The following is a 14,145-nucleotide window of genomic DNA, read 5'->3' on the forward strand; positions in this document are numbered from 1 at the left end:
CTATTATTTAATTAGCATTATAATAACGTCATAACAACATTAATATTATTATCATTAATTGCCCACACCTGTGGAGTAACGGTTAGCGCGTCTGGCCGCGAAACCAGGTGGCCTGGGTTCGATTCCCGGTCGGGACAAGTTACCTGGTTGAGGTTTTTTCCGGTGATTCCCTCAACCCAATATGAGCAAATGCCGGGTAACTACGGTGCTGGACCCCGGACTCATTTCACCGGCATTATCACGTTTCATTCAGACGCTAAATAGCCTAAGATGTTGATGAAACTTCGTAAATAACCTACTAAAATTATTATTTATTATTTTATAGTTAGTTAGAAGTCGTTAATATAAGTGAGCTAAATGATAAATGACAGCTGTGAGTAGTATGGGATGAAGATAAATGTAAGTAAGACGACCATAGTTATCGGAAGAAAAATAAAATAGATAAAGGTGCCAATTCTAAACGAAGCAGTAGAACAAGTGGACAGCTTCAAATATTTGGGTTGTACAATGAGCAGTAACATGATCTGCTGCCAAGAAGTCCAAAGGAAGATAGCAATGACAAAGGAAGCTTTTAATAGAAATAGGGGCATCTTCTGCGGACCTCTGGAAAAAGAACTAAGGAACAGACTAATGAAGTACTTTGTGTAGAGTGTGGCATTGTATGAGGCAGAAACATGGACATTACGTCGAAGTGAAGAGAAGCGAATAGAAATATTTCAAATGTGGATATGGAGAAAAATGGAGCGTGTGAAATGGACAGACAGAATACGAAATAAAACTGTGTTGGAAAGAGTGAGTGAAGAAAGAATGATGCTGAATAACAGATCAGAAAGAGAAAAAGAAATTGGTTGGGTCACTGGCTGAGAAGAAATTGCCTACTGAAAGTTGCTCTGGAAAGAATGGTGAACGGGAGAAGATTTCGAGGCAGAAGAAGATATCAGATGATAGACGTCATTAAGATATATGGATCACGTGCGGAAACTAAGAGAAAGGCAGAAATAGAAACAATTGAAGAATGGTGGGTTTGCAGTGAAACACCTGCCCTAGTGCAGAAAACTTGGAATGAATGATAGTTGGAAAAATAACCATTCGTAGCAGCAATAAGATATGAACATTTACCGTGCCGCGAAGCCTCGTATTTGTTTACAAAACCTGATCAAAATGTCCTCCATCAAAACAAAAAATAAAAATAATAAGTTCATATCGGACATGAAACGTAATAGCTTACCATTAAACATGCATACGAGTATTAAAATCGATTCTGAAGCAGATAATGGAAATGCTTGTTCATACGTTTGATGTCTTTTCGTATCTTTGTGTGACGTTCTCTGATATTTTACAGCATGAATTCTTCATTATCTAGATCGCAAGTTGAATAATGAAAGGATAAAATCGGGTTTGTTCACTATTCATAAGAGGTACTTGCATTCTCAAAGTTAGTCACCTAACATGTCTTCTTGTAGATTCGACCATCGAAGGGAGGCTTTTTTTTTTTTTTTGCAGAACATAAAGGCTGGTCCACAATAAACCGAAAACGGAAACGACAACGAGAACGGAAATATTGTTACAATATATTTAAATGTGAACGTTCACAATTAACTTTAACGTTCCTGTTCCCGGACTCCTGCAAGTTTCTCATTAATTGTGAATGCTCACATTTAAATACATTTATTTTAACAATATTTCCGTTCTCGTTGTCGTTTCCGTTCCCGGTTTATTGCGGACCAGCCTTGACCCCTTCCAGAGTCATGACATATGGATAGATAAAGAAAAGCTGCTATACACTATTGACATATGTTAGAATATTTCAACTTTTATTATTTTTGAAACTATTCCAAATAATGGATTTGTTTATTTACATTATTTATTCCAAATAGCGTTATTTTTCATCATCTAGTATTTCGCAAATACCTTATGAATCAATAAGTGTATTGGCAGTGATATCATTTATTTTGTAACATGATAAAGAAAGCCAGTTGCGAAACGCATAAATGCTGGTTCACAATAAACCGAGAACAGAAATATTGTTAAAATAAGTTTATTTAACTGTGAACATCCACAATTAACGAGAAACTTGCCGGAGCCCGGGAACAGGAACGTAAAATTAATTGTAAGTGCTCACCTTTAAATACATTTATTTTAACAATATTTCCGTTCTCGTTGACGTTTCCGTTCCCGGTTTATTGTGAACCAGTCTTAGAACTGTATGCCATCTTATTGTCGCTCGTTTTTTTAATAAAATTGCGATAGTTATGTTCTGTGTGTAATAATTTACTGAATATCACGAGTATCTGGATTTCAGTTGACAGTGAGCTAGGCAATTTATTACATTTGAAAATGGGTTTATATTATAATCACATCCTGGCATGATATATCGATATTGAAATATACTGTGCATACCGGAACAAATAATATATAAAATGTAATATAATAGACAGACTGACACTAGATAAATGTAAACATAGCGTTCGTCAATCCATCAATGTTTGATGGGTTGCATAATTTATTCCCTGGCCATAAAACAGTAGCCTGCTGTATCCTGTTAGCATGATAATCGTATTCATCTGGCCTGGGGTTTATAACTCAGACGGTTTAGATAGACTTCACTTCTGAAGAAAAAGCGTTACAGAGAGATTACGATGTCCATTCGTCCGCTTTTTTAACGACTCTTTAAGCAGATGATTTTATCACATTTTCCTTGTCAGAGAACCTTTACATGTATAATATCACCCAAGAGTATGCATTGTTATCGTATGAACTTATACTTGAGCATCGGGAAGACAATAGGTGCATGTTTTTATATGGAATTTATTATAGGAAGAAAGGTTTTATTAAATCGAAAGATAACGCTTATGGATCACTTAAATTGTAGGTATAATACTTCCATGAAAAGCTACATAATAGCAGCCTTTGAAATGTACAATGACACTGATCAGAATGCAGAATCCAAGACACGGTCATCCGCAATTTCTATTACATTCCTTTTTCTAATTGCTTTATGATGAGTTTCTTCAGTATGTATATACAGGACGGAGCTATTTTTAATAAACACCGCTTGTATTGAATAATTTCAAGGGTAAAACTGTTGCGGAGCCGGGTAGGCCTATCGATCCCGGGACCCTTCGCTTAGCGCACGAATGCTCTACCGACTGAGCTACCCTGGAACTACACCCGACACCGTCCCAATTTTTCCCTTTATATCCACACAACTCAAGTGGGCTGACAATTCGCTAGAAACCCAACTTTGAGTTCACACAAACTTTGTGTGACTTGTTAACGTACCTACAGTGACGTATATACAGTGCGTTCGCTTCCCCCTGCGGCCGGCGAGCAAGCGCGGAGCATGCTGTTCGTCGCCCTGCCGCAGGGGGAAGCGAACGCACTGTACTATTATCAGCCCACTTGAATTGTGCGGATATAAAGAAAAACATTGGGACGGTGTCGTGTGTAGTTCCTGGGTAGCTCAGTCGGTAGAGCATACATGCGCTAATCGAAGGGTCCCAGGATCAATACCAGGCCCCGGAACAATTTGTCCCTTGAAATTATTCAATTCTGCTCCATAGGGAGCTTATACCTGAAAGCCAGAGATTTGCACTGCTCATATTATTCATAAATAGAACTTTGTTTTTTTTTTTCATCAGTCCCCTTTCCCAGTTCTCGCACCAATGAATATAGCTGCAATTCTTCTTTCTTAACCCTAGACAGGTAATGGTCAATTTCATGTACGCAAAATGTAAACGGCCGAGTAATTTTTACTACCTGTTTTCACATCTTAAAAACTAGAAAATTCTCTTCACTGAACATATATATGTTTGCTATTTTTTTTTTCCAAACATAAGACAACTTTGTTATACAATTATGTACAATACAATTGTGCTTAAAAATTATAAATACTGTACTATAAAAGCACACAAGAAACATGTATGGAGGTTGCAGTCCTATGACTGTCCTCTGGCAAAATGTGAAACAAAACAAAAATGTTAATCTTCAAACAACAGATCTGAGTGTCTTTTTCTTTTTAATCTTCTTATTTGGCGAGGCGGTGGAAGTTCTTCTGGGATGATATTAAGCAGGTCATTTTGATGGTTAACCATTGAGTGATGAATTCGCATGTAGAAGCTGCGCAGGATGGATTCAACTGTAGGCACGTTCAAGTCTTTGTGTAGGTTGTCATTGCGGATATACCAGGGTGCATCCACGATTAGACGAAGGACCCGGTTCTGTATTGTCTGAATTCGTCTGATTTGGGAATTGGATGCAGATCCCCATATACCACAGCCATACATCCATATAGGTCTGATCAATGAGAAATATATGTCTTTTCAAGTGTAGCGGCAGTGGTGATGAACCCTTCAACAGATGTTTAACTTGATATAATTTATGTCGGAGTCTTTTCACTAGGTTGCTTATATGTGTATTCCAAGTCAATTTTCTGTCCAAGTACAGACCTAGGTACCGCACTGACTCAGCTTGTGATACTTCTTCACCTTGTAGAGTGATGGATTGATTTTGGTGTTTCTTTTATAGGTGAACTGAATAACATTGGATTTGCTAGGGTTCATTTTAACTTTCCATTTGTTACACCATACATCCACTAAATGTAAAAACTGTTGCAATTTATTAGCTGCCATTTCACATGAATCTTTGGACAGAACAGCAACATCATCTGAAAACTGAGCTGGCGTCTCTGGGGAAATCAGATAAAGGTAAGGTCCAAGTACACTACCCTGAGGTACACCTGCTTGGATATTGATTACTTGTAAATAGTTTCTTTAATCTATCACAAAATATTTCAATATTCAGTAATTTCATCACTATAAAATTTTGTTATTCTAGATTTAATTTGTAATTCAGTAAATATAAAATATTCGTTGTTTCTCTGTGATAAATTATCTAGCTTTAATTATTCAGGTAATCTTTCGTACTTTGATTTTATTCTAATTGTAAATTTAATACTAATTGTAATGTTATTTGTAATTGTAATTGTAAATCTAATACTAATTGTAATTTTATTGTTGATATTGTAGTTGGAATCTCCTGGTAGAGGGGCAGACAAGGCCTGACGGCCTTATCTCTACCAGGTTAAATAAATAAATACTAATACTAATACTAATACATTTTCATACTTTACTGAAAATATTCTGTTGCAGAGATAGGACTGTAGTATTCTAAATGATGTGTCTGAAACTATTGGCTTTAATTTAACTAGAGTCCCTCATGCCACAATTTAACGAAGGCTTTTTCGGTATATAAAAACAGATCAAGACAAACAGATGTTTTCTACTGCATTTAAAGTTACATGACTATACTACCAACAATATTACCCCTTCTTACAGTTAAGACGCTGTAAAGTCCTGTGTTCTTTACAAAATGGTTTTCTGCAATATTTGCAATAGGACAGGGTTATTCTCCTCTTCTTTGCAGGGCACATTGCGCACACAGTACGTTTCTCGTACATCTGAGGTACTAGACTCTGCTCTTATTCGTGTTCTTCTTCTTCTTCTTCTTCTTCAGTGCCAAAAGTTTGCTGAATTTTTCTTTTGAATTAACAAATCACGACCTGTTCGGGGATCGAACCCGGGTCACCTGAATGGGAGAACGGCGCGCTAACACTTGATTCACAGACGCGGCTAGCTATATCTTAGCCCTTCGATCATGACGCGGGACGAAATAAAGACAAACCTTTATATCTTATTAATTATTATTATTAGGGACCGGATTTTTAAAATACCATTTTCGGTTTCTGAAACAGATGAAATTTTTTTTTTTTTTAGGTTTTATGTCCAACCTGTTAAAGCGGTCGCAAAAACTGCCCTATCGTTAAAAATGTATCCCTACAGTTATTCTTAAAAAATAAATTTATATTTATTAAGGCAACATGGACCACGAAAATGGCCTTTTCAAGAACCAAACTATTTATCAAAATTTATAGAATTCCAAATTTTTGATCCTTCGCCTTTAACGTTATTTGTAGTTTGAATAAATTATTGTGACAATTAATATGTTATCTAATATAGTTTCCCTTGATATAACTACATACAGTATATGTGTGTGTGTGTGTCATATATATAAACTCTTTGCTTTACTTCTTTGCTGTCTTCGTTTCTTTAATTATTTCTTGACATTTATTTCCTATGTTTCTGTTTTTTTTTGTATTTACTTCTTTTATTTCATCATTTCCTTCTGCCCTTATTTTGCCTCTTATGTCTTCATCTCTTCCTCTTCTTCTGTTGAATCCTTTTCATTTTATGTGTTTTAACTTATTGCAGTTAATAAAGTGTATATTGATTGCCATGTACCAGCTAATTTATATCGCTTTATATTAAAATTGTCTCTCCTTCTGTTCTAGGAGATTGCTGCCATTCTTATCAGCTTCGAGAGGCACAATGAGTGGCAGTCCAAGGAGGTTAAGATCAGGTAAGACAGAGACCTCTTATTATGTATAGTATATACTCGGATATCAGTATTGACGCAACAATGGTAGCTATCTAGCCTAGTTCACTTGCCAGTATTCTCTTGGTATAACGGAGCTATCAGAAGGGACTGTCCTTCCTGAGCAACTGAGTTAGCTACGATTGTAATAAAATGCGACATGCTTTTGTTACCGAAGTCACAGAGAAATCTTGATTAGTTCATGTGCTTTTTATTAATAATAATTAAGGTTGCAGATTCTGCTTACAAATGAAACGCATACAGAGGATTGTTTCCGATCTCTGGAAAAGAATTTTGAATGACGTCATATGCGTCAAGGGTCACACGAAGTGGTGAGAGTTGACAGACCAGTAGTGAGTGATTTCATAGTCAGAGTGCACGGTGTCTCACAGCAGCAATGGCCAAGAAAATCGAGCCTTTTTGGGAGGGGTATATTAGAGCTCTCCCTCTTGCTCAACGGGAAATTTTTAAGCTAATCATTTCACATTGCGATCATTTCCAAGTCGAGTACAGTTTAGTGAAAATAAAAGAACCCTGCAAAAAACGTGGTTTTGTTATTTCCAAGAAGGGCATCTTCTGTGTAGGCCTATCTAATAAGATAGCTGAAGCTCGGATGGAATTAATTTGTATTATTTCGGGGGTTGCGGCTCGTGGCGGGGGTTGGATTTCCTTATAGGCCTACAGGGTGGAAGTGAAATAATTCTGCAGATTTTCAGAGGGAATAGCTCATGTTTTATATAGAAAAAAAGTTTAATACCATATTGATTGAAACTTCATAGTTGTCTCACAAAAAATATATATTTATGTATTTTTCCCCCAACAAATGTTTAACACCCTCTTATTCGGTAACTATTGCAAGGAGGATCGTGATTTTTGTCCATATCAATAGAAAATCATATAAATAGTCATTTATTATGTATCATTGATTATCCAAGTTTATTGAACGTTATTTTACCGTTTGGTATATTAGGGCTGTAATTAAATCATACATATTATATATTAATGCTTAAAAAACTTGCATATAAATATACACTGATCATATTACTATGTAAAATAGGCGTATTACATGAAAAGATACGTAGGACATAAATACACGACATTACATAAAATATAAACATATGACATGAAACACACATATTACTTGAATGAGCCGTTCAGAGCAGAAGTAATGTAAGTCATAAATGTGTAATGAGGGTTAAAGTGAACATTCTGTAAAATACAGCTTAAATGTGTATGACATAATAAAAATCTCAGTTATGTTGTATATAAATACATAAATATGAGATAAAATAGATATAATACATAGAAATAGATACACAATACATGAAACTCATAGCCCTACACATTACATAAAAAGTATTTCATAGAAACACAAATTACATTAAGGACATTATGTGACATAAAAACACAGGTTTATTTATTTTTTATTTTTATTTTATTCATTTGTTGTTGAACATAACAGGCAAAGCCCAATTACAATGTTCACGACTAACAAATTAATTTATAAAACATAAACAAGGAAAAGGAAACATACACTTATTAAAAACTGAAACATAATAGAAAAAAGGGAAAGAAAAAAGAGAAATTGAAATGAGGTGTGAAAGTAGCTTTAAATTAACTAACAACAATATTCTGTAAAATATGATAGCAAATAATTCTGTATCTAGAGAAATTCATATTGAAAATATCAACATTCGGATGAGGATGTAATTTATTGTATAACTGTAACATTTGGAAAACTGGGGAATTTTTGTGGGATTCAGTATTTGTCCTTGGTATGTAAAATAAATTTCGAAATTTCGTTTTAAGCTTAGGTGCATATAATGTTATATAAGAACTTATTGTTAATAATTTTATAAAGAAAGTTTAAAGATTGACAATTTCGTCTAATTTGCAAACTAGTAAAATAGAAATGTTGAAGCATTGTAGCATTACTCTCATAGGTAGGATAATCATTATAAAGTCTGTAATATAACCATTTTAAAAATTGATTTTGAATTTTTTCTAGTAACAGAACATATTTCTTAGTAACTGGGTTCCAGATAACACCAGCATACTCTAATTTAGATCGAACAATGGAATTATACAAGATTATTATAGTTTTGACTTTAAATTTGGAAGAATTTCTCATAACAAAACCTAAACTTTTATAGGACAAATTTACAATGTTATATGACACCAATACATAGATATGACATGAAATAGACGTAGACCTACTGCAGACAAACGCATATTAAACCATAAAACACAGACATATTATATAAAATATACACACATACGACATAAAAAAGGAACAGTGAATCATTTAATAGTCGCGTATTTCAATAGCGTCAACGGTTTTCGTGTAAATTTAATTTTAAAATCACAAATTTCAAGGCACTGAACTATGCGAGCAGATTGCAACGCCGTAGCCAGAGAGGGAGATGACATGTAGCGCACCCACAGAGCAGATCTGAGTTCACTGACCTCTTATATTTGTGTTACGAGAAGAGTGTGTTAGCGGCGATGTTTGCAGACTGCTGAAATATCCAACTTAATTTTCTAATTTACCGTGCATTTAATCGCAAAACGTAATATAGGTTTTCTAATTATTTAAGTGTACCCTAACGTCGCCTTCAATATGCAGAATTATTTCACTTGCACTCTGTATTTATATGACTTTTTTCGCTGTGTAATTCACGCTCTGATTCTTCTCCAAATACGGTTAGTTACACAGACATGTACTTACTCGTCTTTATTTTTCGTGTGCATCTCTAAACAGATTTTTAAATAATTTAAAAAAAGCTATATATGTGTGTGAAATTTTAGATCCAACTCATTGTACAATTTATGAATATACGTTACCATGTACAGTTTTAAACCAGCCCATTCTCCCAAACAAAGCTTTACACCCTGTTTGAGGACAAACATGTTGAATAATTTCATAAAAGCTTTCAAGTAGAGCGCTGAATTGAGGTAATGGGGTTCATATCGGGATTCCCCCGCCTAATTAAACTCTGTATAACTATCGGCTACATACATATGTACAATTCATAATTACGAAAACAAAATAGAAGCAACGTCGGACAGAAAATGCTGTTAATGTGGCGCATACTGATCAAAATTAGACTAATTCATTTGTTATCCAGTTAGAGTCCCTGGTGCTATGTCATACAGCTTCATTAGTTTTGAAGTAACACATTTATTCCGAGTGCTATAACTTGTTTCCAATTCCAGCATTTCATACAGCGTTGAAATTAAATGTTTGTTTTTGCTAGACCAATCTGCAGATCTATAAGATACCGATTTAAAAGTCATGTATTCGATTCCAGATGGCTACGAGGCATTTTTCTCTCTTTAACTTACAGAAACGTAACGTTACTTATTTATTTATCTATTTATTTATCTATTTATTTATTTATTTATTTATTTATTTATTTATTTATTTATTTATTTATCTATTTATTTATTAATTTACTTATTCATTTATTTATTTAATTATTTAATTAATTAATTAATTTATTTATTTATTATTTGTACTGGCAAAATTAAGGCCATAAGGCCTTCTCTTCCGCTGAACCAGTTTAAGAATAATAACAAATATAAAAATGTTAGCAACAGAGAAACAATATACAAATAATAATAATAATAATAATAATAATAATAATAATAATAATAATAATAAAATTAAAACAAGTTTAATTACATGTAATTCTAAGAGAGTGAAACAATGACAGAAATGTGAATCGAAGTAATTATTAGAATAATAGAGAAAATGTTTATACGAGTATATTAAGAATAAAAACAATATATTACAAAATTGTACATTTTAAGAAAGATCACATGAATAGAAAGATCGGATTTCAGTCGTAGATTTATCGATAAAATCAAAACCTCTAGTGAGATTATTATAGATAATCTTGCAACTACACGTATTTTTTTAATTAATACGAAATTCTGTGGTCTCTATATAGTATTAATATTAGGTATGATTATTATTGTTATTATTATTATTACTATTATTATTATTATTATTATTATTATTATTATTATTATTATTATTATTATTATGTAGGGTTTTAACCGGTATGTATTGTAGTAATATTTTTTATAAAAGCTGTGTAAAAATAACGCTTGTTAAATGAGATGGTATTCCTCTATGTTTTAACACTACCCATGAAAGACAATAATTTACTGTATAAAAACTTTTTCATTGTGTATAAATGCTAGAATTAATGTTGGTAAATTCTCTTCTCTTCTCTTCTCTTCTCTTCTCTTCTCTTCTCTTCTCTTCTCTTCTCTTCTCTTCTCTTCTCTTCTCTTCTCTTCTCTTCTCTTCTCTTCTCTTCTCTTCTCTCCTCTCCTCTCCTCTCCTCCCCTCCCCTCCCCTCCCCTCCCCTCTCCTCTCCTCTCCTCTCCTCTCCTCTCCTCTCCTCTCCTCTCCTCTCCTCTCCTCTCCTCTCCTCTCCTCTCCTCTCCTCTCCTCTCCTCTCCTCAATTAATTGTGATATTGTTGCAAATAAACAATCAGATCAAGACTCACCTTTCCTATCACCATGGAGGCGTTTGATATCAGTTCGTTCTATCCTTCTAAATTTAATAAGAACATTATTTTCCTATTGTTTGGGCCATTCAAGCACAACATACCATTAGTAAAGGCGATTCCTTCTATGTATCTGGCGATGCAATCCTGAGGATGGAAGCTGTGAGTAGTTCCAAAACTTCTGAGAAATTAAACTTCACACGATTTTTCAAAATTAAAAATATTCTTTACGCGTTTATACTTTTCTCTTCTACACTTTTGAACGTTACTACATCTTTACTGAAGGTATACAGGGGAAAAATATTACATCATGTGCAACAGGAAGCAGAGACGTTATTATGCAGTGATAAAATGCACCGCATCCGCAATAGTATTGCTGTAAGTGTTGCCAACAGTTCGTATAATCCCGCTAGATGGCTTTCGAAAACTCGCGATTTTCTAAGAAATATCTCTAGATTTTAATGTATACTTATTATTATTCAATAATAATAATAATAATAATAATAATAATAATAATAATAATAATAATAATAATAATAATGGTCAAGGTAGAGCATCCACCCACCAATGTAATGACATCCTCCCCACAATATAACGGATATTGCACACTTTTATCATTGCCAATATAGTGCTATAAAGAAATTTTGAACACTTTTATTACAGCCACAACATATTTCAATTTTTATTGCACTATATATGTTACCGTTAAAACCCTAAATCCGACAAAACCAGTGTCAACTAGTAAAAGCTAGTTTTAAAATGTAGATAGATAGCGAATTTTCGTAAGATCTAGAATCAATGACAGGTTAGTTTCGGTTTGTTTAGGTTTTTGTTTATTTTTTTTTTTTTAGGCTTTTACCAAACAAAAACCTAAAGAAATCAAATCTAACTTGTCATTGATTCTAGATCTTACGAAATCTCACTGAATATCTATCTATATTTGCTTAAACTAGTTTTCACTAGAAACTGGTTTTGACGGATTTCGAGTTTTAACGGTAACATATATATGGAATTATCACTACATTAACACATACATTATTTCACGAAACACACACTGAACGAATTAAATGTAATTATGAAAGCCGCCAATAATGCTAATATTAATTTCATTTCAGAAACTTCAAAGATTAAAAACCGCTAGTATTCCCGCTAAGCGAGATAATATAATTTTACCCGCGAGACGGTTATCCAAAAAAGCAAGATTTAGCGGGAAAACCGCTGAATTGGCAACACTGATTGCTGTCCGACTATGTAACAGGAGGCAGTGATGTCATATGCTAAACAAACAAATAACAGTATACTGGGTGTTCATTTCAAAGTGTGTCATGACGTCACTGTTGTTGGGTCACCGATTTGAAGCGAGTTTCAGTTTATATGTTAGAGAAGTTGTCTATTATTTAAGGCGTTCTTCAATCTGAACTTGAGAACGTGTACGGTATAACTTGAACGTCGTAGCAACAGATGGCGGTCTGTACGGTCTGTGTGCTGTGTTTTGCGCCGGCAAGTCGTACGCAGGGTATTTGTTATCATCGGTTGCGTACGGTAACATTCCACAACACAAATCAAATGCTCCGTGTCCATGTTGACCGTCGAAGTTAATGTCAACAAATACGTAAGTAATCGTCTTAACCCTCTCCCCATATCCCGACAGTACGTATTTCCAAACAGTTCACATTCCTGCCACTACCGGCGTTACCGTACGTATCGGCACGTACTCTTCAGAATGAACGCCGTACTTGCTAGCCAACTTCTCTGCCTCTTAGATTATACACCTGAGCTGCGGAAGTGTAGGAAGATTGAATTCTCTAGGCTCATCAGCTAGCCACAGACGGCATACAGCGAGCCAAGACACATTTTGAACTGAACACCCAGTATGACGAGTCCATGTCATGCAAGGGAAAGTATCGCCGACACAAATGAAAGCGTAGGACAGATCTATCTCATACGAGGAGAGGAAGTTTAGGTTATTCAGTATCTAATTTAAGTATAAATTTACAAATAAACCAAATATAAGCCTGGTTCACGCTCTACTGTGGTATATTACCTGTACAATTATATCATCATCATCATCACCATCATCATATTCTTCTTCTTCTTCATAATAGGCCAGAAGGTCTGTTCCTACTCAGAAAGAATCTCTCCATCTGGTTCTAGGACGGCCAACATCTCTATGACCTTCTGGTTTATAATGTAGAATCTTTTTTCCTAATTATATCAGGATCCATTCGCATTATGTGATCGTATAAGTCTCGCAAGCAGGGATTACCGACGATAGGAATGCGAACGAAACAATTCGATAAGGAAGAGCGGGCGACTGGAAAGGTCACGAGATAACTGGAATGATATTCAAGATCACAATCGGAAGAGAAACGACATCGATAAAATCAGTCTTGGATTGAGATAGTTACATTACGGTTTTAGTTTCAGTTCCACTGCATGTGAATACGTGTCTTCTTCCAAGTGCGTTTATTTCATTATGTAGTGATGGAGCGTTCCCTTCGCAGAGTATCATTATTTTATTCGTAAACATAATGTTGCGCGTTTAATTCGCTGGAATTTTTCTTTTGTTACGTTCTTTATTTTGCACAGCGATGTCCCCATCTGTTCATCTTCTCGGAAGGGGCAGTACTTCCATCGTCCCGCATCTCTCGTTCCCTCGGCGTGCCTACATACACACGTCAAAACAGACAGTAACGCCACCACTGTTTTTCGGTAAACGTTCCTTCCCGAGCTATACAAGCTATTTTTATTTGAAATATATATATATTTTTTTATTTATATTAAATATATTTAGCCTATTTCTAATTTCATTATTGTTCACTTGATCAAGAAAAGTGAAACCAGCAACTTACTCTTCTTAAAAACTTCATTTCACTTGTTTCAATTTTCCTTCTGTCAGATCTATTTAGTGCCCAATTCTTTGAACCATATGTGAGCATATGGACAGCCATGAACTATAAAACTTTAGCTCTGTGTCGATTCGTGTTTCGTTTCTCAGGGCTCTGTGTATTGTACCACACAGATGTTGACATTTATGCAGTTTATTTGTAAAATCATTCTTCCTGTCATATGATACATCACACCCAGGGTAATTAAAATGGGAAACTTCTTGTATTGGTTCATTATTTATAATACACCTATAACGTACTGGATAATACCGTAGATGGAAGATAATCTACAATAGATTATAA

The 14,145-nt window shown here is 34.5% G+C and overlaps 1 protein-coding gene across 11 annotated transcripts in view; it reads left to right on the plus strand.

Moving 5' to 3' along the window:
* Window positions 1-14,145, plus strand: part of Camta (Calmodulin-binding transcription activator) — a 1,741,786-nt gene that overhangs the window by 1,421,012 nt on the left and 306,629 nt on the right. For all 11 annotated transcript variants that reach the window (XM_069821663.1, XM_069821692.1, XM_069821654.1 and 8 more), the window contains one exon: window positions 6,350-6,417. In XM_069821663.1, coding sequence (XP_069677764.1) covers window positions 6,350-6,417 — 68 coding nt within the window. The remainder of the gene's footprint in view (window positions 1-6,349; window positions 6,418-14,145) is intronic.

This window comes from Periplaneta americana, chromosome 1 (genome assembly GCF_040183065.1).
Source record: "Periplaneta americana isolate PAMFEO1 chromosome 1, P.americana_PAMFEO1_priV1, whole genome shotgun sequence".
NCBI lineage: Eukaryota > Metazoa > Arthropoda > Insecta > Blattodea > Blattidae > Periplaneta > Periplaneta americana.